This window comes from Canis lupus, chromosome X (assembly GCF_003254725.2).
Source record: "Canis lupus dingo isolate Sandy chromosome X, ASM325472v2, whole genome shotgun sequence".
Lineage (NCBI taxonomy): Eukaryota > Metazoa > Chordata > Mammalia > Carnivora > Canidae > Canis > Canis lupus.
In genome coordinates, this window is record NC_064281.1 from 106,891,571 (window position 1) to 106,917,201 (window position 25,631).

Consider the following 25,631-nt stretch of genomic DNA (forward strand, 5'->3'; position numbering starts at 1 on the left):
ATTCTATTTTGACACTAAAAAAAAAAAAACATAAAATTGCAATTCGACTTTCCATGTACAATAAAAAGTATCTATTGAATTTAGTAGAACAGCATCATACTGGGAGAAAAAAATACAGTCATAAGATTAGCTCTTACATTTTTCTGGGGACAGAGAAGCAGAAGAGAATGGGATTTTAAAAACAAAAACAAAAACAAAAACCACTACCAAAAACAGGGTGAGACAATCATTTATTTATTGGACAGGGCAAGGCCATTTAAAGAGAGGAAACATATCCAAAAGAAGGTGTTTAGCTTGGTGTTACAGGCATCGATGTTCACAACAAACAACACTACTCAATACATCATGGAAACAGGCCACATACAACCAGGAAGATGCTGTCATGCCACTCAAAAATAAGCCACAGTGCTTAGGAAACAATCATTAGGGAATTACAGAGCATCATGGTCTCCAGTCCACCGATCTGCATTTTCTGTGGCTGGGCCATTAGCCCATAGCATTGGCTGGTTCCCTAGTTATTAAAAAGTCTCTTCCTATGTTCTAGAGAGCCTTCAATAGCAAACACTTCTGAACGTCACTAAAATCACAGTCAACTGGAGGCTTAACTAGCTCACACCACTACATTTTTTTTGGACTACACTAGGTAGTCATAACTGTCTCAAAATATTATAAATAAAATTCTGAATTTAATCCATTTAGCACTGTTACGATGCACCCAAATCACCTTTAGTCCTATGATACATACTTGAAAAAGAAAACAGAATCCATTGGAGGAAATTATAAAGAAGAAATTTGGAAAGCTCACCTGGCCCGAGGTATACAAGCTGCTAGCAAAGTCAGACACACCTGAAAACAATGTCAATTATCTGCCAAATTATCGGGCATCATTGTTACCAGGACTTTCCTGACTGGGCAAAGATTCAGTATCCATTCTAGAGACTAGCCAAAATATTATAAATAGTAGTATATCATGAGTGCTTGGTTATGAGGAAAAACTATTCAGCCTAAGATTGACTAAGAAACTGATCACAGTTCTCAAAGGGAGAAGTTCTTACTCCACATAGAACAAAACTCTACTTGGGAAGCTAGTCACTAAAGACCAGACATTGTGCGAATCCATTCCTATTAAATGACCACAATAGGCAAATCTATAGAGGCAGAAAGTAGATTAGCGGCTGCCTGGGGCTGGGAGGCAGAGGGATATGAGAGGCGCCCACTAAAGGGTACAGCATTTCTCGTGGGGGTGATAGAAATGTTCTAAAATTCATTATGGTAGTGGCTGTACAACTTTGCGACTATATTACAAAACCACGGAACTGTACCCTTTAAATGGCTGCACTGAAAGTATGCGAATAATAAAAAAGGAAGGCAGCCCTCAAAGAGAAGAGGCTCTTGCAAATCAAGTCATACCTGAAGAAAGGGTAGACAAGCCTGATAGAAGGAGCTTCTCATACAATATTTTGATTTAATTATCACCACATTAACCCCTGATTCCATTTTTCACTCTTTTCTACACTATCTCAGGCTATCAGCAGATTTCTAACATTGTTCTCCTTAGAGATCAGAGTCAGTGTTCCACAGACAGACTAGGTTGGCAAAACAAAACTAAACAACAGTAAAAACTCAATGACCAAAGAGTCTCATGCTTTAGAGCTGTTTGTTACCAGGCAGAACAGAAGAGCTGAGGTTCATTTCTAAGAGGAAAAAAGCCATCAAGCAGAAGGACATCTTATTACTCTTGCCAAAAGCATATTGCTTTTCAAGTCTGCATAGTTATTCCCTTTGCACCTATACGACTCAACAAAAGCAATGTTTCCTTGCCTGCACAGTTCAACAAAAGCAATCTGCTCTACAAAGAAATGCTAAGCTCCCTGCAGATCAAAGAGCTAGCCAAATTTCCCTAAACCCAAAATTACTGTTTCTAGAAAAAGTCTACTCTGTCCCCTCATCCTCACCTTCAGCAGCATCCAACAAAGATGGAAAAGCTCTAAGCCTGCTAACAAATCCAAAGCTGAAAAAGTTTCTTAAATGATCTTGTTTTTAATTGAAGATACTAGTTCCAAATATTTAAAATATATTTGTTCCAATGCCTTTGAAGCCTATCTTTGATGAGAAGTTTCCTTGAGTTTTACTAATTCACTAGTTTAGTATGCAATAAAATAACAGAGACTCTGAATAAGTTAAACTGGCTGATGACAAGTAGTCAGTTTTCTTCAGTGATTACTATTCTTCTACACAGGCAGGATAATTAATGAAATCATGAATGGTCTTTTTGGTCTATCTTCAACTATTCTTTAACTACATAATCAATTGGGGAAATTTTTGACAGAGAAATGAAGAGAACACAGTAGCTTTACAGCAAGTTGAATTTGTTAAATATATTTATGACAAAGAATTTCTGACACAAGAGTTGCTCACTGCACACAGAACCCCAGAGAAGTGATGAAACAAGACAGTCGATGTTAGAAGGTATATGGGAGTGGGGTGGGGCAAGAAGTCATGAGAAATTAGAAACTGGCAAGCATCTGCTGAAGCAGAGCCACTTTTTAGGGGGCATAAGAAAAACTGATAAGCCACCATTTTGGTCTCTTTAGAGAAGTTAATTTGTCATTAAGAACCAAAGACATTTTAACTTTCATTCATGCTGCAAAATGCAGTAGTCACATTATTTCCAAAAGGATCCTAAGAACTCAAGTGCAAAAGAAATCTAAGAAAATAAATAATTACAAAATCATCAACATTTTTCAAGGAAATGTGTTCAAAACAGTGACTTTACAAAAGATATGAATTTGTTTTAAATGGAAAGAAAGAATTCTCTCTATGAAAGATCAAAGACTCATTTCACAGATAACTTATACTCCATGAATGATCTGATTAACAGTGTACAAACAAGGGCCATAGACTTTTTTTAGTTAGGTCTGAAAGATCAATATAATATAAATACTGATGATAGGGGGGGGAGTGTTTTATACCCCAAACTCCAATATTCCAGCTCTGTGTCCTGTCCTGTTATCATAATTTGTAAAAATCTTAACGACGCAGTGATTCAAGTTTTCGTAACTTCAATGATGTGTTGGAGGACAATGCATCTTGATTTGAAGAGCTTGTTGTATCCGAAGGCCGGAACAGTACTCGACCACGATGATTAAATACATAAAATGATGGATGATTCCTTAATGTGTCAAATGTCCTTAAAAGAAAAAAAAAACAACAACAAAGCATCCACTTCAGATAAACCTGTACAAAAACCTATTTGAAAACAAGCAGGCTTCTAATGAATTATGAATTTGTTATAGATTATAGTCTTAACCAAGTTTAAATTCATGAAATCAGACTATAGATGGTAAGCATACTGTGTCTCGTTTTTTTTTTTCCTATACAAGGTAAATAAGAAACCTGGAAAGCAACATAAAGCTCTCAAATCTTTCTTTCAGCCACTCCTTCCAAGATGATTATGAATATAGCACAAATAATCGCTCAACTTTAATCACTTGTATAAATCTTAAAATAGCTAGCCCATGCCAAATAGTCTTTTAAAAAACCAGTACATAGATTGTACCTTTGATTATTTGCATTTGGCCCTCACTATTCAAGCAATATGATCATTTCACAGATCTGTTTCCAAGAATCTTTCAAGTACAACAAAAAACTCCTTTTGGCCCTTCAGTACCTACTGTTGTCCAAACTCATATATTTTGCTACCACCTACTAAATTTATATATTTTGCTACCACCTACTTAATGCCATTCTGTTTTACTTCTTTCTTTTCTGGCCCTTTGCCTGTGATTCTTGGTAGACTCTTTGTAAGAACTACAGTGGGTGGTGATAGTAGAGTATCCTTTCTTCTTTCCTAGTGAGATATACATAGTCAAATAAAGTTCACAAACACCTAAGTGTATGGCTTTTAGTATTCGTTTAACATAATTTTCCTGGAAAAAAAAGAGCAGAATTCTGCCTTGTTAAAAACTCAAATCTTAAAGTCAACCCACCTAAAATTCCAAGTATACTCCCACATAAAACAGGAAGTCTGACATGTGACTATTTAAAATGTAAATTAAAAAGTAAAAATAGCAAGGGGGTGAGTTTCCTCTAACAAATAAATGTTTATTGTGAACCCTTCTAAGAACACATTGTAAAGGGTTAAAATTTCCAGGCTCAAGAAGGTAGGTAAAGTCCAGGGATGGATTTGAACAGAGCTAAAGGATAATTTTATGAAAGTAGGAAATATGGAAAAGAAAAGCAAGCCAAGTTCAAGAAAATAGCTTAGAAGAAGTACAGGAGAAAACAGAAAGCAGGACGACAAGTATACTGTAATCCACGAAACAGAAAGGGCCAGCGAGCAGTTTATGTCACAGTCTAGGTTCAAGTGATTGAGGAAAACAACCCAAAACCCCTATTCTTCCAAAGACTAAGCTGGGACATGTGGATAAAAAGAGGGGAAATAAAGTAAGGAAGGGAGGGTGGAAGGGGAGGGAAGGAAAAGAGAAAGGATGAAAGGAAAACATTTCTGAGGGACTATCTTCCTATTTGTCTATTCCCTTCCAACCATCTGGCCGATAAATAATTTTAAGCAAATATAATATGACATCTAAGGTCAATAATCTGTCATTCAAGTTCCATTTTTCTATCATAGCAAACACTGCCTTAATATTTTGACCTCATTATTTACACAAACTGCATCATCGAATGTAAAAACAAAATCAATTTTTATGTACCAGAAAACAGACATTTTAAATTACATTAGTGAAGCAAAACCCCTATGAAACAAAATGCCTATGAAAAGGGAAAGACTTACTTATTTTTTAGTTCTGAGGTGGCATCCATGTCTTTAAACTCTCCTGCAATATGAACTATACCATAACAGGTAACTGCAAAGGCCAGAAGTGTCTGAAGAACTATCTGTGAGTATAAAGATTGAGATTATCAAATAACATACAAATATTATCATAAAAATTTACAATTTTCCCTCCATCTCATTTTAGCCTCTGACAGGTATTTCTCCCAGATCCTATCAAGGAGTCAATTCTCACTTTAAATAATTTGAACTCAGACACAATAAAATCTATAAACTCTGTGGATCAGCTGCAAAAATACTTGTAGGTTTTGCCCAAATAGCAAACAGGTACTGAGCCATTCAGAACTCAGTTACCAACTATTACCTGTTTGCAAGAGCAACTAAGAATTTGTTAATATATTATTGTTAAATATCACTGAGCATAAAAAGAACACCCCTGGACCCACCAGCCAGCTTAAGAAATAAAACTACCAGTACCTTTTCAAGTCCCACACACCCTCCCCCAAAGTTAACTACTGTACTGAATTATATATAAATGCTTTAAGGCTTTTCTTTATAATTTTACCAGCTATGTATGTACCTCTAAAATGTATATTGCTTACTTTTTCCCACTTTTGAACTTTTTTGTGAGATTCATCCCTGTTGTAGTATTTCCTTGTAGTCCATTCATTTTCATTGTGTTTTATATTTCATTATATGAAAATACCACAATTTATTCATTCCACTGCTGATGGCTATGTGGGCTGTTTCCTGTGTGTTACTTTTACAATGCCAATATGGATATCCTGGAGTAGGTCTCCTGGCAAATGGGAGTAGAATCACTTGGGGAGAGTATACACACTTTCAACTTCATTAGGTAATACTGAAACGTTTTCCAAAGAGGTTGTGCAAGCAAAGACTTGCAATGTTTGATGTTAAACAAGCTGGGATTATAGGCACATTTGATTTTCTTGATTGTGATTTTTCCGTATTTTTCAAATTTCCCAATTTGTAAACAGAAGCAGCTATTTTAAACAGATATAAATGAGTATATGGGTGGTGGTAGGGGACATAATCTATTACAAAGCAAAGGTGATACAGGAGAGTGGCTTAATAGTCTCATCGATCATAACTTTCATTACAAACTAAAGTCAAAATTAGCCACAAGCTCTTACTCTTTCTAAATTAAAACTAATATTACATGTTATACCAGTTTACACATTCCCGCCACCAGCATACCAAGACCTATTTCATACAATGCAATCAAAAGCACCATTAACAAGAATGTGGTAAATTGTGAAGTTACGTCAAGATAAATTGTTAAGTAATAAAATGCAAATTATAAAACTGTACATGTATACACATAGATAATAACTTTTCAAAAGAAAAGCTGTTTTCATTAGGTAAAACTATACATAATGTAAGTAAGTATAGTGCTGTTTACTCATTCACAGGAGGAAAGCTGAACTACTGACATACTCCAAGCTGGTAGGAGTAGCAGCAGAACTGCTGAGCAGTGAGGCCACTTCTTTTTTTACTGTATGGGGTCAGTTTTTCTTTTTACACTTACTGTTTGATTCTATTGCAGAGAAATTACTATTTTGTCATTTAAAATCCATTAAAGATGAAAAATAGTGAGTGAAGATCACATATCATTTCAGTTAAAAAAAAAACACTTCCTCATTTTTTTTCAGTTTTGCCACCGACATATATGTCCCCCAACAATGTTTAGTTTTGCTTGTTCTTAGACTTTACATAAAAAGGAACTTTGCTAAGAAAAAGTCAAGTAATCAACTCAGACTATGAACAGAGCAACTTCTAGAATGACTACTTAAAACTACAGTTTTAGAAACCAAACAGAAATCTTTTTTAGAAACCAAACAAAAAATCTTTTGTTTCCAAACCTTTGGGTTTTACAATGAGTGATAAAGAGTAAAGTAGTGAACAGATGTTACTTCATGTCTGGAAAATTTTAAGAGAACAATAACCAGTAAAAAAAAAATTATAATAAGCTATGTGGCTAATTTTTAAAATATATTTTAACGGAATATAAATGACCAACTTACATCTATTGGCAGTGATTCATCTTCCTTTTCTGTTAATCGCATATAAGAACGATCTATAAACCAGAAGCATACCATTAAGGAAATTGTAGCCCATTTTTCTTTCTTAAAATGCAAGCAAATCAATATATCAAAGAAGCAGCTGACTTATATGCTACCTAAAGTAACGCTAATCCCGGATTCCTCAAAAACCTCTATCTTCTAAGGCAGTCAGCCTGATCTTGAACTATTTTACTTTTATCATGACCTGCTTTGTCACCTTATAAAACACAGTAAGAGTCAAAGGTGAACAAGTACGAGGAAGAAATACCTAAACATTTTTTTTTCCTTTCGGTACTATGGGAAAACTAGAATCCTCTAAAAATAAGTTTCTTTCACTAACTGGTCAAAGATATCACAATTATTTAAAAATGGATAAGCCGACAGAAAATCTCAACTCTGAAATAGCACCACCATCACACAGTATGGACAAAGTAAGATTGGTATGGATGTTTCTTCCTGAGAGAATAAGCTGGGGCAGTGGTCAAATAGGAGAAATTCCAGGACATCAATTTCTGCCTCTCCAATTAAATTATAATTCTGCTGCTGCCTTAGCCTCGGGAAGCAGCAAGGTATAAAAGGGTGAGGATTTGGAAGCTGATAAACCTGGATCATAAAACCAGCTCCTCAACTTACTGGTACTGACTTTATCTCACTGAACCATAAGACATCCTCATGCATTGTAACATGTATCTCAATTGCAGAGTGTTAAAATGTAGGAGTGGGAGGGGAAGTGTCTTAGAATCAAATACAGTATCTTTCTCCTAAGCTTCTGCAACAGTAAAATGGGGATAATGTGAAGATTAAATTAGACACATGGTAGCCATTCTGCCATAATAAAGTTCATTACAGCAAAGAAGAGCATGCCATAGTACAACAGTATGCTATCTACTGCTACAGTTCAGACATGACACAACTAGCTTCAAAGGTAAATATCAATCTTTTCCCAACATAAGCATTATAAAGAGGTCCCACTGCAGTGACAAATGCCCCCAAGGCATTCTCATCTAAACAGAAACACAAAATCCTAATTCTCAAAAAACCTTGCACAATCCCTATTTAACAACGTGCTGTGGACTAAAAAAACCCAAATTGCTGTGAGTGAACACGTGGTGACTTTTAAAAGGGAATGTGTTTAGAGACATTTCTGAAGTTTTATCTCACAAGTTTAACACAAGGACCAGTGTAAAAGAAACATCAATCCAATACCAAAAATAGGTTTGGCTAACTTCCTACTGTTTGTTCAGTTCCTAGACAGCTTTCTTCTTTGCACACAACCTAATCTGACTTTAACACTACCTCTAACCAGGCATTTCCTCATCTGGAAAATGAAGCGGTTGGACTTCAGTGAGTAGAGTACTGTAAACTTTTACAGCTGAAGTCAACTGTGGAAAATGATGCAGTATTCCATACTATCCTAATCTCCTCTAGGGTAGTGCTTTTCAAATGACTGTGCAGACAAATCACCTGGGGATCTTATTACACTGCAGATTAGGATTCAAAAAACTCTAGGGTGGAGTCTGACTTTCTGCATGTCTAACAAGCTCCCAGGTGATTCTCCCAAAGCTGGTCGATTGAACTGCAAGCAGGAAGGCTCTAAGATACTTTCCTTAACCCCCTTGCCCTCCACCTCCCACCCTGGGGCCTGTCTCCAAGCATCCTTACATGCTTAGTGTAGCATCTCTATCACTTTGTTGTGATTATTTATTGATATTACTTGTTTCTCCACTTGACTTTGAACTCCCTTGGGGCATCACTGTACCTCTAGCACCTAAGCACAAGCACAATTTCAGCCACTTACACGAAACGGAATTTCATAAAGCAGTGTAGCACGTAGGCTCTAGATTCAAACTGCTTGTTTTTGAATCCTGGCCCCACCATCATTGCTTTAAGTGTGCAAGTTTCCCAGCTATGTGTGTCTTGACTTCATCTTTCAAAAGCGATGACAATAGCTACCTCACAGTGCTTTTGGTAGGACTGAGTTAGATATTACGTGTAAAGCGCTTAATTCGGTGACACGTAGCAAGCACTTAATAAAGGATAGCTATTACTATTGTTATTATTAAAGACTGGAGCTTTGAAGAAACCATCACAGGATAGAAAAGACTGGGGAAACATGACAACCAAATATAATGACACCCTGCATTGATTCCTGAATAGAAGACCTTATTGGAAAAACTGGTAAAACCCAAATAAAAGCTAGACTTTAGTTAATAGTATCATACCAGTGTCGGTTTCTTAGTTGTGACAATATACCATGGTAATATAAGATGTTACCAGTGCGGGGAAACTGGGTGGGGGTATACAGTAACTCTGTACCATCTTTGCAACTTTTCTGTAAATCTAAAATTTCAAAATAAAAACATATTTAAAAAATAAAGCTAGGTTTCTGTCAGACAAATGTCAATACACGTATGTAAAACATAGTTAAAGTAACTGGATCATTTTACTTGTATATAATAAAACAAATGGTTTTATCTTGAAAGAAAATTAGAGCTTTGAAGGAATTCACATTTCATTTTCTATTTTATTCCTACAGTTGGAAAGTAATCTAGCAAATGAATAAAGTTCAACTTTGAATTCACTTCCTTCATTCAACCAATTTATTGAGTACCCACTGTGGGGAACATTGTGCTAAGCACAAAGATCGCAGCAATGAACAAAATGGGCTGCCCTCGTGGGCTCTATAGGCTAGGACAGAGGTTAGCAAACTTTTCCTGTAAAGAGTCAGATAACAAATATTTTGAGCCATGGAGGCCATAGTGTCTCTGTGTCGATTACTCAACTCCCCACTTTGAAAGCAGCCAGACAATACCTAAATGAATGGGTGTGGCTGTCTGCCAAGAAAACTTCATTGATGGACATTGAAAGTTGGATTTTATAGAATTGTCATGGATCATAAAATGATTTTCTTTTACTTTTTCCCCCAACAAATTAAAAATGTGAAAACTTTCTTAGCTCACTTCAAAAACAGGAGAGAGACTGCATTTGGCCCACCCACCAGAGTTTGCTGACCCCTGTTCTAGTAGAGAAGGAAGACCTCAAAAGAGATCAGCTGTCTCAAGACTGCACTACCTCCTCTGCTGGACTCCAAGTTTCTTCTTGATGATACAATTGTATTCGTATGTTAAAGTACTTTTACTTTTTTTTCTTTTAAACTTCTCAATCACTCTGTGACACAGAAAAGGCAAGAATTAAAATCCACCTCAATGAAGGCTCAGAGAAGGGACATGACTTGCCCAAGGTCACACAGATTTAGCGGTAAAGCAAGTTTTTTCAGAACCAGCCCTCCAGACTCCCAGTCCAGTGCTCTTTCTTCTGTACCACAGTGCTCCCATGAGGCAAACGGTCATTTAACTTCTCAGTCTTAGCCTGGACAGCCCAGAAGTGCCCAAGTACTGTCCACCTAGCTGTCATCGGACCACGAGTATCCGAAGTCCTCAATCTGACACTCTGCCTGCTCAGCCCCACGTTGGATCTGACATCACCTGTCCCGGATTCCCAGACAGACTCCCTCTCTGGCCACCCTGCAGCCCGACAGACTCCTTCGTTGCCCACCCCGCAGCCCGCTCGGAGCTCTCTCCCAGACACCCCCTTCCCTTTCCCCTTCCACCTCTGCCGCAGTCTCAGATGCCCATCTCAAACTCAGACTCTGAGCCTTCCACCGGGAAGCCCCGCGCCGCTTCTCGGAGTCACCCCCAACTCTAAGGGCTCAAATGATCATTCCTGGGACAACTCAGTCCTACACTCCCTCAGGGTGCGCCCACACACCGTCCCCGGAGTCCCGCACAGGAGCTGTCGCGGTTCCCACCGGCACTTACGCTGCGCAGCGGAAAAGGCCGCGTGGGCTAGGGCAAAGAGGCCGACGCCCACCAGCCCCTTCCACAGTGACGGCGCCATGATTCCGGAGGAGCAGCAGCCCAACAAAAGAGGCGAAGGGCGGCGGAGCTGTTCCTTCTTCCACTGGCGGGTGTCCGCGCAGCGCAGAGAGATGACGTCACCGAACCTCTGGGCGCGAAGTGCCTCAGAGGTGGAAAAAGCAAAGAGCCGTGAGAAAGCGGAAGCAGGAATGCCGGGAAGAAGGGGAAAGCTACGCGGAATAAGGTCCGCGAGTGACCAAGAGCCGAGCCTGCGCTGCGCGGCCTCTTCGCGAAGGGCGGAGCTAAGCGGAGAGCATACCGAAGGAGGTGAACGCGGATCAATGAGGAAGCGGAGCGGAAGGGCGCCAGCGAATGAGCGTGGGCCGCGGGGCAAGGGGCAGGGCCTGCGGAGAAGTTCGGGCGGGGCCGAGGGGCGAGGCCTAAGGGCAGGGCGCCGGGAGGGCTGGAGGCGGAGGTTCAAGGCCAGTGCCGCCAGGTCTCTACCCCTAGCAGGGGGTATTGTTTGCTTTGCTTTGCTTTTCCTTCCAGCTGGGCTCTTTGTTTTCTGCCGGCCTGTCCAGTGCTCCAGCCCTCTGGGAGCCGACACTGCTGAAGGAGGCAAGAGTATGAAAGCAAAGAGGTGGGTGGGATGGAGAGGAGAGCAACCCGGGATTTGGAACCCCAAACACGTGGCACGCGTGGGATGCTCCGTAAAAGTTAGTTCTCTTCTCCTTACCTTCAAAAGGTCTTGAAGAAAGACTCGCGCCCCAAGGGGGTGTGGTGCCGCGCGGGAGGGTTTTGTCTTGAAGAGAGCCAGTTTACATTAGGGAGAAATGAAAGGGGAGGAATAAAAGGACGCGCGCACAATGCCGGCTCGTCTCTATCTCTGATCAGGAAAAAAAAAGTGTACCGCCCTTTCTCGATTTTTGCCTCCATCTCCTAAAATGCACACCTTCATTAGTGAGGCTCTCCCCTTCTTTCCACTCTGCTCTCTTTTGGCGAGCTCACTTCTTCATTCCCACCGCTTCAGCCACTGTGGATAAGTAATTCCAAAGCAACATCTCGATCTCAAATATTTCTCTTTGGCTCCAGACCTGCTAATTACTTATTTCTATCCTGCGACACTTCAAACTTACAGCCAAGACGGAATTCATCCAATTTTCTAAACGCTGCACCAACTCTTCCAGTGCCCCCTGACTGATTGACACAGCGTTGTAAGCATCCTATCACAAGGTAAATGCCCTCAGCCCTGTCAGGATTTACTTTCTCGCTGCAACAATTTTGCAAACTCTCATTTGCTCAAAGGTGCCTATCCTGGACACCCCTTTTAAATTTCTAATCTTCCCATTCCTGGTCCCCTTAGCCTGCTCCATTTCTATATCACCTTCTGAAATATTCTATGATTTATCCTTTGATTATGTTTGCTGTCTTATCATTGTTCACTGTCTCTCCTTCCTCATTGGAATGTAAGTTCCGAGAGGACAAATATTTCTGTCCATACCTATAACACTGCCTGTCACATATGGTAGGCATTCAAGGAATGTTTGCTGAATGAATTATGGGAAGAAGTGGCACGAGTGATGTATCCTTGTTTGAAAGGATCTCTATGGTCTTTCCATTATTTTTGAATTGGGTTCAGAAATCACTGTGACTTGCATACACTCAAATTTTGATGACCCCGTGATTGATGATAAACATTTTCTGATATAGTTGAGCTTCCTCAATGCTGAAAAGAAATTAGAAAATTAAAATATTAGAAAATAAAGAAGGCGTCCAAGACCCTTCAGATTTCCTCAATTTTAAATAGTTTTTGTCCTCTATCCCATTTTCCAGACCTTTAATTATAGTCATTATCTTTCTCTGGGCCCACTCCGATTCTTTCACCTCTAAGCCAAGATTTAACGCAGTACTCGATCAATGTCAAGTACAGTGTAATGTACTGTACTACGAATGTAGGAGTATTTATAAACCTCACAATCAGGAAGAACCAGGAAATGATCTTTCTGTACTTGACAGGTCCTTCACCCCTGGGAGGTGGTGAGATAGAGAAGATAATTGACCAAAAAAAAAAGTCTTAACACTTGACTTTAGCTTTGATGATGGTCAAATTGAAAATAGCTTTTTCAGGCATCCTACTAAATTATCTCTGCTAATATTAATTTATCCAAAACAGAAAAATGATTATATGGTTTCTTAAGGGAGCTGGGATCTAATTCTTTTGTTTTTGAAAAGATGAAGTTACAGGAAAAAAAAAAGAGAGAGAGCCAGTAAGGAATCTGGTATTTGTATAAGCCACCAATACCTCAACCTAGTCTTCAGGGAAGTAGCCAGTCATTGAATTTTGTTTTTTCTATTACACTCTTTTTTTTCCTCCATTACACTCTTAAGGCGAATGCCCCCATTCTTTTCTTTTGAATATCTTACCCATGTACAGAATGCAAAAGAAATGAGGGCAGTTTCACATTTTCTAGAAATAAATGGTTAGCTCCTAATCAGGGATTGGTATTTAAATGGTCTCATCTGTAGATATTAACATGAAGGGAAGCCAAGATATTCATAATCATAGTTATCAAGGATTGTATCATTTAAATAAATACCTTGGGTCCATTCATACATTGTTTTGTAGGTTGGAGTTCATCCCAAATGTACAAGGTACAGCTAGGGGCAGCACTGTTTTCATGAGATCTTAGAACAAAAGTCAAACTTCATTCGAAAGAGCATTTAAATTCCTAGGTAACCCCAGAAGTGCCTTTAGTTTCCCTAGAGAAACAGCCATTTCCAATATGCACAGAGGATACATGATGTGGGTTGGTTAAGAGCAGGGATAAGGATCTCTAAAGTGTTTCCTACCCAGATGCTATTTATGAAAACTCATCATATCTTCCCAGGAGGGTCTGTCGAATAGAGAAAGCACTGCAATCCCAAATTGTCTTCAAGTTAATTAAGTTGGTTACATGCCACCCAACTAGGTGAGTGACTTCATACACCACTCAGATGTGCCTCCATTTCTCATGCAGATTCTCCCTCTTTCCAGCACACTCTCCTTTCCTACCTAGTTCAAAAATCCACTTTCCCTAGGAATATGTTGCCATTACAGTTATCTATAAGAGGAATATATCGATTATAGGTACTAAACCATTCTTCAAACCATTTATACTTATTCCAACCTCCCTGGGTAATGAATTCTAGAATTTCACTACCTACTGGGTAAATGGGTATTTTCAACATTTATATCGAAGTTGCATCACCTCTTTTTTATTTCTTTACAAAAATGGTGTATGTTCAGTGTAAGTTCAAACAGTGGAACAATGTATACCTCTTAAATGCATCTCAAGTTGTGCCTGGCATCTCAAGTTTTGAATCTCAGTAAACAAGACTGTGGTCGCTTGATTCATATCTTAAGACTTGTTTACTGAAAGACTAATACTACTGTGGATAAAAGCATATGCTCCAGAATCAGATCAGGTTTGAATGCTGGCTTCTCCTTTACTCTCTGGAAGACTGGGCAAGTTATTTAACTTCACTGTGCCTCAATTTCCTCATCTGTAAAGTGGGGATAATAATAGTACTTACTTGGTAAGATTGTTGTTAGGATTGAATGAAATGATTACATATTAGTTGTTTAGAATAATCCCACAGAGGAGGCATCTGGCTGGTTTAGTCAGTCAGCAGAGTGTGCGACTCTTGATCTCTGGGTTGTGAGTTCGAGCCCCATGTTGGGTGTGGAATAATTTCATATGGTGACTATTCAATAAATGTTAGCCATTATTATTACTACTGCTGCTACTGTAGATTCTTATAGCTATTTTTCCAGATTAAAGGGGTTCTTTATCCCTTTAATCTCATAAAACATCAATTGCTTCTCCCCTTTGGTTATTTTAATTGCTCTTCTCTGGACCATTTCTAGATTTACTAATATCTCTTTTGGTGTTTCATTACTATATCTGCACAAAGTATACTGGGTTACTCGTCTGAGGTTAATATGATTATTTACTTCAAGTAGCCTTGACACTGAAAATGACACCAAAAGTGTTATTTGCTTTTTTAGCACACTGAGCTGGTATATTCAGGAAATAAATGTGAAACTCGAGGGCTATACTGGGCCCTAACTGATATTTGGGTTTTTTGTTGTTGTTGTTTGTCTTTGTAGAGAGAGTGAGAGTGCACAAGCACACACACACAGGGAGGGGGCACAGGGAGAGGGAGGGAGAATCCCAAGCAGACTCTGGGTTGAGTGAGGAGCCCAACATAGGGCTCAGTCTCATGACCCTAAGATCATAACCTGAGCCAAAATCAAGTGTGGGACATTTAACTGACTGAGCCACCCAGGCACTCCCCTCAGCTGATATTTGTGACCCATTCTTTCTCCCACTTCTTATTTTTTTAAAGTGGCTCCACACCCAGCATGAAGCCCAAGGCAGGGCCTAAACCCATGACCCTGAGATCAAGACCTGAGCTGAGATCAAGAGTCCAACGCGTAACCAACTGAGCCACCCAGGTGCTCCCTCCCACTTCTTGAATATAGACATTCTCTATACCACTGCCCTAAAACTGAGTCTCTTTCTACCCTCTATTCTTTGGAGAACCCATGAACTCCCGTATCTTCAATCTTGTGCACACAGCTCACACATCTTTCACTGGTCCTGACTTCACTCATGAATTACAGACCCTCCACTTGGATATCCCACCACTCCCTTAAATCCAGTCTGCCCAGAGCCGAGCTGTACCCCCTGGTTACCATTTTAATGCTCTTAGTAGCCCCACGTTTTTCAGTTATGCAGCTTCAAAACTTTGGAGCAGTCTTCCTTTAAAAAAAAAAAAGTTTGTTTGTTTATTTATTTATTTATTTATTTATTTATTTATTTATTTATTTATGAGAGACACAGAAAGAGGCAGAGACACAGGCAGAGGGAGGAGAAGCAGGCTCCATGCAGGAGCCCAATGCCGGGCTTGGAACTCCAGCACCACATCCTGAGCCAGAGGCAGACCCTCAACCGCTGAGCCACCCAGGCATCCCGTGGAACAGTCTTCCAATTGGTCTTCCTCAAGCATTCTACTCACCCAATCAGTTGCCATGATGGGTCAATCCTACCTCTGCATCAGCTCCTGCACCCATCCTCCCTTGTCACTTTTCCATTTCTACTGCATCTGGTAAGTTAAGGTCTCCTGTCTTTTTAGCAAGACCACTTTTCTAAACCATCCTTTTTTTTTCATTTTCTGACTTCTTAACTGGCCTCCCCTCCTGTCCATCTCTCTGCATTTCATTCATCCCCCCCCCCTTTTTCTTAAAAGATTTTATTTATTCATGAGAGACACAGAGAGAGGCAGAGACACAGGCAGAGGGAGACGCAGGCTCCTTGTGTGGGGAGCCTAATGCAGGACTCTATCCCAGGACCCCAGGATCATGCCCTGAGCCAAAGGCAGAAGCTCAACCACTGAGACATCCAGGTGCCCTTCATTCCCTTTTCTGTTGCCAAATTAACATTGGGGAAATTTTGACCAGGGAAATTAATGAGTTAAAAATGTGTGCCACATAAAGGCCTCCCACTGTTTGGACTCAGCTTCACTTTCAGACCTTTCTCTAAATACAGGAATTAATCAATTTTAATCAATTCCATGTTTATTGAGCACATCCAGTGAGCCAAGGACTGTGCTAACCACTGAGCTAAACTTATCTACACTTTTCAGTGATCACATATTTATTGAGCACTGACTGTATACCCAGGACTATAAAGTCCTCTTTCAATTTAATCCTTGAACTGAGTCAATGTCCCTAAGAGAATTTAGTGTCATCTGCAAACATGGAGATTTCCATGGTCCTCAGTGAAATTTGAGAGACATTCACTGATGCTCAGGTATGTTTTAGGGAATACCTATTTTGGTTAGACCTTATGCTAGATGCTGTCAATAAAGAAATAACAAATTCCTGGTTCCTGCTCAGGATACCAATGACTTGTGGAATAACAAGCCTGCAAATCAAGCCTGATAATACTTCAGGAAGGCTAAGAGAGAGAGTTGCCCCGGGGGGTTGTGGGAGTGCATACATGGGGCCCCAAAGTCAGCCTGAGGGCCTCCTGGAAAACGGAGTGACCTTTATACTGAGTTTTGTCAGAGGAGAAGAGGTTAAGTGAGGAAAGGGTTGAAGCACATTCAAGCAGAGGGAGCACACAGAAGGGCACGTACAGATATGAAATGACATGAAGCATTCAGGAAACTGCAGAGTTCAGAACAGATTAAACAAAATACATTTAGGGGAGAAGGGTCACCTAGGAGGTGAAGAAGCGATCAGGAGGTTGGGGCTTGTGGAGCATCATGTGCCAGGCTAAGGAGCCAGAACTGAAGACAATGTGGTCACTGGATGGTTTGGAGCAGGGCTGCACTGTCTATAATCATATTTGTGCTTCAGATAGATCCCTCTAGTAGAAGTATGGAAAGACGATTGGTGGAGACCAAGGTAGAAGTCAGCAAACCTTTCCTGTAAAGGACCAGACGGTAAATAGTTTAGGCTATTTGCAGACTCTACAGTCTCTTTGCAACTACTAAACTCTGCCTTATAGTGCAAAAGTCGCCACAGACCATAGGTAAACAAATAGGCACATCCGTGTCCAATAAACCTTTACTAATGGAGGCAGAAATGTGAGTTTCACATCATTTTCATGTGTCACAAAATCTTCTGATTTTTTTCAGCCATTAAAAAAATGTATAAAGCATGCCTACCAAAACAGGTGGCAGACTGGATTCCATTGGGTGTACATTGCGAATCTCTGGACTAGCAGATGAGAGTGTAGAGAGTGTAGCCAACCCTTTTGAGAAGCTCATCTCTGAGGGGGAGAGAAAACTAATGTGGTAGTGGAGGAAGGTGTAGACAAAGGCCTGTTTCTCATAAGGAAGTGGTTTTGGAGAACAGGAAGAGATAGTGGGCCAGTTTTGTAATAAATAAGTCATGGAGATGAAAGGTACAGCATAGGGAATATAGTCAGTGGTATTGTAATAGCGTTGCATGGTGACAGAGGGCAGCTACACTGTCCTACACTCAGCAATGAGCATCGCATAATGTAGAGATTTGTGAAATCACTATGTGGTACACCTAAAACTGATAATGTAACACTGTGTGTCAACTAGCCTTTGATAAAAAGAAAGCTAGTGGATAAAGGAGCCATTAGAAGATGGTGGAAGGAGATGATGATTGGAGTCGATCCTGGAAGAGGCAGGAAGGAGGTGATGGAATGTAGAGTACAGGTTGCAGTGTATGTTTCATAAGGGAGGAGGAAACACCTCTTTCACTGAGACTCGAGGGGAGGAAGAAAGGATGGACACTAACAGGACACTTAAAGAGATGGCAAGGTAAGGAAGGTAAGGACTGTTTTCTAGAGGATCTTTATTTTCACTGTGAAAGAGGAGACAAGGCTCAAATTTCAGGTGACTTATCAGTATGGCATCGAATCAGCCAGGATGAAGGCAGGGCTGGGGTTGTGATGGTGGGTGGGGGAGCTATAACCTGGGTGCCCACATCCTTCCTCCAGGAAGTCGTTAGGTGACAAGGAATGGAGAGTGTTAGAGCTTAAAATGAAGGCTGGAGGAGTGATGAGCTTGGAACAACAATGAAGTGAGCTGAGTGGCAATCCCTTCAGGACACATGATACAGGGCATGAGTTGCCAGTATATATGTGTGCATGTATAGGACAATGGGGTGGTGAGGAAATAAATTGCACTGGCTGAAACAGCTTCAGAGCACATGATGTTCTAAGTGAGACTCAAGTACCAGTTAAAGGAGGAGGCAGAAGGAACATCAGTGCAGCAACAGGGTAGGGTTGAGAGAGGGGTACATTCTCAGTGGAGCCAAAACTCATGGGGATTGGCTCACTTGATAGAGTTACTGTTACTCAAGATTCCTCCTGGAACTGTGATATAAAGGCATGACTGGGCGAGGGAGCACACTAGGTTGCTGGGGCCTGTAAATAGGTAGAGTCTGGCACTTGAAGATATTTGCTTATTGTGGTCAAGCAAGCAATTTCTGACTTTGGGGTTGTTGGTTTTTTTTTTTTTTTTCAAGTTCCTAACACTAAGAGACTGAGAAATGATTTTGTGCTGAGGCAAAACAGCCTCAGATTAGGTGGTTAGGCCTGAAGAAACAGGTAAATTAATTTTCTAGGTCTTCTGGGGTAACCAAGATAGGTCTGGGGAGGGGCCAGCGGGAGACTGGGAGATCCTCACCTGGGTTCCTTATAGGCCAGCCCTGTATGCACAGGGCAGTGTAGTTAGGCTGGACCCAGAGTCTAGGGGACAGGCAGCCATGACATTTCTTGGAAAGGTACAGACAGACCCAGATACTATCCAGAGAAAATGGGCTCACAGTCCCTGGGATAGTTCCCGATGCGACAGGGACAGAATTTGGAGTTGAACACCGGTTCTGGGTTTTTTTTTTTTTAAAAAAAAGAAAAAAAAAGCTCACTATCCTCACAGAACTTAAAGATCTGGTTAGTGGGAGTGAATCCAGAATGGAGTAGCTTGGAGTTGCCTGGATGTTATTTGTCTTAGCAAGGGGGTTATATGGCCACAAGATGAAAACGTTGGAGAATCAGGACTTCCAGGCAGAATGATAGGAATTGGACTGATAGCACCACTGGTGATATGCAAAATTTGAGAAAGAATTCATGTTTGTAAGGGGGGAAATGAGCTTATTTTAAAGCACTTGTAGTTGTTGAGCTTAGTAGGTCCCACAGCAAGATGTGATTAGTATCCCACTAGTGGGTAGAGGACCGAAGGTAGAGTGACAGGTCAGGGTTTGGGATTTGTAGTGCATTTGTAGTGTAGAGGTATAAATGAAAGTCCTGAGAAAGCAAAAAGCCCACACAGACTACATTGTTAGTAGTCTAACATTGTTAAATATGGAGACAACAGGAAGCCACTGTTCTTGAAGAGGCAAGAACTGTGGATCTTCTGGTGTGCCATGTAGAGAGGCTGAGAGTAGAGAAAATGCTCTTGGAGGAAGAGAGATGAGAAACGGTGTCAAAGGTGACTTCCCAGCCAAGGAAATCTGCGTTAAAACAGCAGGAAAAGGGAGCGGGGGGGGGGGGGGGGGGGGGGGGTAGAAAAGCACCACACCTCAAAAGGTTTCTTTTTTGGGAATGGAGAAGAGTGTTTGGAGCTCGGGTAAATTTGAGCACACGGATTGAATCTTCTCTGCGAGATGGACGAGTGCCTCTGTACAGGTTTCTGATGTGAGAGAGGATTCGCACCTGAGCATACAGACACATCCATATTCCTTGCCTTTGAGTCAGTTCTTTTATGAACTACTACAGTGGTGTTTTTTTCCCCAGTGAGAACAGAACAAGGGGAATCCGATTTATTTTTTTTAATATTTTGTTTATTTATTCATGGCAGACACACACACACACAGAGGCAGAGACACAGGCAGAGGGAGAAGCAGGCTCCATGCAGGGAGCCTGACGTGGGACTATCCCGGGACTCCAGGATCACGCCCTGGGCCGAAGGCAGGCACTAAACCGCTGAGCCACCGGGGCTGCCCGAGAATCCGATTTAAATGACAGAGATGGAGTTTTAGGCATCTCCCAAGGGGACAACTTCTTATCCAGTTAAGAGACACTGGGGGACAATATTGAGATGGTTTATGAAAGCTTGATTCCCCTGAGAGCTCTAAGAATAGGACCAAAGTAGACCTAGCTTGATCCGCCTCTTCTTGATTACCCCGAGATGAGGTTTCTTTTCCAGAAGGCCATGGGCTAGATTCGACAGCCTTTCGTTCCCTGGCAGCACCTGAGCGTCCGTGTCCGGGACTAAGGGGGAGCTGGTGCGGTGGAGGCCGGAAGGGCAAAGGAATGGGGCTGAGCGAGCCGGGTTGGGGGTGGTGGGGGAAATGTGTGACGCGTCCCCTTTAAGAGCAGCGCGGCGGCGGCGGCGGCGGCGGCGGCGGCGGCGGCGGCGACGCGCGCTCCGACGGCTACCCTGGGGCCCCGCCCCTTTCCCGTGAGCCCTCGGGGAGTGGTCCGACCGCGGGCGGCTGCGGGTGAGAAGCGGGGCGGGGGGCGGGGGGAGTCATGGCTCGGCGCGGCTGGCAGCGGGCGCCCCTCAGCCGCGGTGGCGGTGGCGGTGGCGGCGGCCCCGGGGCCCGCCGGCTCATGCGGCCGCTCTGGTTGCTCCTCGCAGTGGGCGTCTTTGGCTGGGCCGGGGCTTCGGACGGCGCTAGCGGCGCGGCAAGAGCCATGGACGAGGAGATAGTGTCCGAGAAGCAAGCGGAGGAGAGCCACCGGCAGGACAGCGCCAACCTGCTCATCTTCATCCTGCTCCTCACCCTCACCATTCTCACCATCTGGCTCTTCAAGCACCGCCGGGCCCGCTTCCTGCACGAAACCGGCCTGGCTATGATTTATGGCAAGTGCCTCAACCCATGTCCGCCCTCTGGCGCTCCCCCTTTCTTTGCCCGCCGGCTGCTTCGCCTCCTCTCTTGGTCCGGCTCGGCCTGTGTTCGACTCCCCTTCTGATTCCTTTCATTTTTGCCTCGCCCACCCCCACCCCCGTTTTCTGCCTTGTCCCCCTTTTTTCTGCTATGTCCTCCTTTCTCTGCCTCACCCCATTTCCTCCTCAGCCTCGCCCCCCGTTTTCTTTGCTTTCGAACACCCTTTCCTTTGCTTGTCCACACCTTTTTTTCCTCCGACCCCACCCCCTTTTTCTTCCACGCATCCCCCCCACCCCACCCCACCCCGCCTCTGCCTACCAAGCTCAAGACCCGAGATTGAGGATGGGAAGGGAGTGGGTGCGGTGTCTCGAATTGGGCTGGGGACTGGGGGAGGGGAAGACAACACAGCGATCTATTTCTCTGGGGTGTCAGTTTGTTTAAGGTCCATTGAAACTGCAGTAATATCGCTACTGCTCAGGATCTGGTGTTCTTTAGGAGGCAGAGTCCGCCTTTTCCCATCACCCAGCTCTTGCTACGCCCTGTCCTTTTGAGGTTGAGAATGAAAACCATACTGCCATGTAGCCCAAGTGAAACTCGAATGCAAAAAAAAAAAAAAAAAAAAAAAAAGCTACAAGAAAGGCTTAGGGTGTTCTTAATGACGTCCTGATTTATTGTACTATGCTCAGCATATCTGATTAGGATACGTATGGTCTACCCTCCTAATCCAGGCATACCGAGGTGAGGACAGGAAAGAGTTAAAAGATCTCCCAGCAGTGTGTTGTACGATGATCAGGACAGTTCAGCCAAATAGTGATTAGGAACACCACGCATATGCAGTATGGGTGACTTGCTGGTGGCATAACGTTATTGATGTGATCGTTGAGTAAATGGCTTCATTTCTTGCATTTTAGAGTGCTTTCTTTTTGAGGTTTCTTATGTATTTTTATATTTTGGTCATAAGGCGAGAAGGGCAAATCAAACCATGGACTCAGGCATTTTGGCCTGCTGGGAGGCCTCATGAGAGGTAAAGATGCGTATTGCTGTCTTAACGTGACTGTGAGGGTATAGATGGCTGAAGAGATGAGGGTGCACAAACAATCCTTTCCGTGCAGTCTCTGAATGAAGATTATCTTCATATGGAATGGGCTTAAAACTGATGAGCTTGTTGAGCTTTACTTCTCAGACTTGCAAATAGGTAGAAGCAGTTTGGGCACACAAAAAAAGATATTTCTCCAGGACCTCCCTCCCCAGCCCGTTCCAGTAAATACAGACTTCTGGAATATGCATATGTTCATCTCAAGGGTGGCAAAACAAGGTAGTTGTGTGCATCAGGAAAATGCATGAACTCAAGGTTATGTTTCATCTGTAAGGTAATACGATTCTAAGCTTGTGTACAAATATCTCTGTTTCTTAGGATTCTTAGTTTTTAAACATGTTAGGTGGTTTTCATATTTCATATTTTTGGCATTTTACTTGCAGCACCCTTTAAGTTACACCTCTATATTATTTCTCTGTAAAACAATGTATGATTTATATTTACTATCTTCAAACATTTGCTAGTCAGCCAACTATCTATTAAGCACAGAAAATACAAAAAAAAAAGATCCCCACTTTCAAAGAACTTAGCTTTCCTGGGTAGACAGGTCATATAAAGAAAACAATGGTGTCTTAAATTCAATTAAATGTCAAATCAGTATTATGATGTTAAAATAAGGAGCCCATCACAGAAGCCTCTTTCCTTCATATGGAGAGAGTATGATGTTTGGTTAAAGGTGCAGGGCTTTAGGCCAGAGGTCTGCAAATTTTTTCTGTAAAGGGCCAGAGAGTAAATACTCTTGGCTTTGTGGGTCACAATAGGTCTCTATATTCTCTCTTGCATTTTATTCTTTTTGTTTTTTCCTTTTACAAGCCTAAAACACTTAAAAAATGTTCTTAGCTCTTGGGCTATACAGAAACAAACCATCGCTGTGGTTTGCCAACCCCTGCTTTAGAGTCCGACCTGGATTCCTGTCCCATTGTGCCAGTAGTTCTGTGTAATCTTAGGCAAGTCTCTTACCCTTTTACAGTGTCATCTATAAATTGGGGAAAATGATAGAAGGATTTTGTGAGGAAGAAATGTTTTTAGCTTAGTACCTGACCCCTAAGTAAGTGTTCAATAAACAATAGCTGTAATACTATTATTATTGCTTTTATAACCACATTTTCTCAGGTAAGGCTCAAAACAGTTCTTTTAATTGCTTAGTCTGATAAGAGGCAAATATAGTATTTATTTTTAATATCAAATAAGGACTTAGAAGTGCCCTGAAAATATTTGCTCCTCAGTAGTTGATATCATTAACTTCCTCTAATTCTTGAGTTAAATACAAACGTGGGATTATTGACTGCATTTCCTGATGTTTTTGAGTCAGTAAAAGGTAATGGAGTACCTTAGTGTTAGTGTTTTGTGAAGGAAAAACAAGGGTATTTCTTTTTTTTTTTTTTTTTTTTTTAACAAGGGTATTTCTTGTGGACTATAAAGGGGAAGAGTTATCTGGGAGTCAGATCTGGGCTTGATTTGCCACGACTTGGCATTCTTTAGCCTGTTTCATTTTCTCAATATGGCAATGGGGGCTATGAATTCCCAAGTCTAGTTTGTGAATAGATGGGATTGGATCAAAGTATTTTAAGTGCCATGGAAATCGATATTTTCTAATACTAATTACTGTCTGCCATTTACCTTTTATTTGAGTCTTATACCATCATAGCTGTTATGCTTAATATATTATAAGATCTTTATTTTTCAGCTTGACTTCTGGATGAAAAGGCTCCGTATTTTGGGAATATCCAGCCCTCCAAGATTCAGTTCACTGATGATTTTATGCCTGTGATGTTGGTTTAGCTACCTAACTCCTGGAAAAATGCTATTTAAAATAAGCCTCTCCTTTATCTTTTTGAGAATCAAGAGTAAAAAAATAAAAGATTAAATTGTGGTCAGTTTCTAGATTGTAATATAGCCTAATTGCTCCAGTTACAAACACAATGTGAAAGCACCGTAGTGTTCTGTTCTTTGGGCTGGCTTGCTTAAGAAGCTTAAAAGTGAGTAAAAATTGTCAGGGCAGTTAATTAAGTCTGAAAAGTGATCACTCACTGTAGTGTGCTTACAGATGGTATAGAAAGCGAGGGACTGGGAAGAAATATTTTGCCTGAAACTTACAGCAACTAGAGTCCTACACTTAACTGACATGATTCATCAGTAAATATTAAGTGTCTTTGATGTATGAGATATGATGGGAAATACAGATATGAGTCATCATCCCAAACCACAAAGCACTTACAATCTTGTGCCTTAATAGGTAATGTTTATTGACCATTCTAATATATTCATTTAAACCTCTTAACAACACTGTAAGATGGATACTATTATTTTTCCCATTTTGTAGACAAGGAAATTGGGGCAGAGAGAAGTTAAATGACCTTCCTGAAGTCCCATAATTTGTAAGTATTGAGCCAGGATTCAGACCCAGTCAGTCTGGCTCAGAAATCCCATTCTCTTAGCCCCTAACTTTATTGCCTTATATTGAAGAGGTAAAACTTAATTATAAAGATAAACTGGTTAGTGTTATCATCACTACACATAAGGAAACTGAGGTTCAAGGAGAGGTTATCCATCCTAAAGTCACAGACTAGAACTTGATGGAGCTGGAATTCATACATCCATCTGACTTTCAAAGTTGTGCTTTTTCTCCTACATCATACTATACTAAATTTTGTAAGATCATATATGTAGAGAGATAATACTTATGTTGTAGGGGTTTTGGAGGTGGATTGTGAGGGAAGGCTGTGAGGGAGTAGAAGCCTTAACCACTGGAGCAGTTCATTGTGACATGAGAGTAAGGAGATGATTAGAAAATTAGAGAGGCTTATGCCTCCTGGGGTCGGTTAAGCATCTGCTTCTTGATTTCAGCTCAGGTCTAGATCTCAGAGTCGTGAGTTCAAGCCTGGGGTCGGTTAAGCGTCTACTTCTTGATTTCAGCTCAGGTCTAGATCTCAGAGTCGTGAGTTCAAGCCCCACATTGAGCTCCACACCAACATGGAGCCTACTACTTAAAGAAGAAGGAGAAGGAGAAGGAAAAGATTAGAGAGGCTTTGGAAATAGAAAAACCAGACTTCAATGCTGGTTTTATCACCTAATGCCAAATACTGTTGGCCAAGACAGTTATCCCCATTTTAGAGATAAGGAAACAATGACTGAGAGATTTATAGTAATATCTACTGCATAAGATTATGAGGAGCAGATAATATATGCAGAAAGAATTAGGATGGGGACTGATTGGAAAGAATCCCCTTGGAAAAGAGGTTGATCTTTCCCCAGAATGGGGGCTAAAGACAAATGAGCTAATGTTGACACAGGGAGGCTTGGAATTGAGGCAGCTTACATCAGATGGCCTGCGGCTTCTCTGAAAAGTAGGCAGTGAGATTGAGGATTTGAGAAGGAAGAT

At 41.4% G+C, this 25,631-nt stretch overlaps 2 protein-coding genes across 6 annotated transcripts in view; one reads left to right on the forward strand and one right to left on the reverse strand.

Annotated features, from left to right (window-relative positions):
* Positions 1-213: 213 nt before the first annotated feature.
* MMGT1 (membrane magnesium transporter 1) lies at positions 214-11,098 on the reverse strand. Its single transcript, XM_025460933.3, has 4 exons — positions 10,698-11,098; positions 6,841-6,893; positions 4,796-4,899; positions 214-3,190 (listed from the first exon to the last, which is right to left on the reverse strand). The coding sequence occupies exons 1-4, from the start codon at positions 10,774-10,776 to the stop codon at positions 3,031-3,033; spliced, it is 396 nt and encodes a 131-aa protein (XP_025316718.1). The 5' UTR covers positions 10,777-11,098; the 3' UTR covers positions 214-3,030.
* Positions 11,099-11,212: 114 nt separating this feature from the next.
* SLC9A6 (solute carrier family 9 member A6) overlaps positions 11,213-25,631 on the forward strand; it is a 66,304-nt gene continuing 51,885 nt past the window's right edge. For 2 of the 5 annotated variants that reach the window (XM_049107162.1, XM_049107163.1), the window contains exon 1: positions 20,785-21,128. In XM_049107162.1, coding sequence (XP_048963119.1) covers positions 20,795-21,128 — 334 coding nt within the window. In that variant the 5' untranslated portion in view covers positions 20,785-20,794. Of the gene's footprint in view, positions 11,970-20,660; positions 20,764-20,784; positions 21,129-22,153; positions 22,178-25,631 lie in introns of those variants that run through there. The other 3 variants (XM_049107166.1, XM_049107165.1, XM_049107167.1) reach the window with 3 other exon arrangements.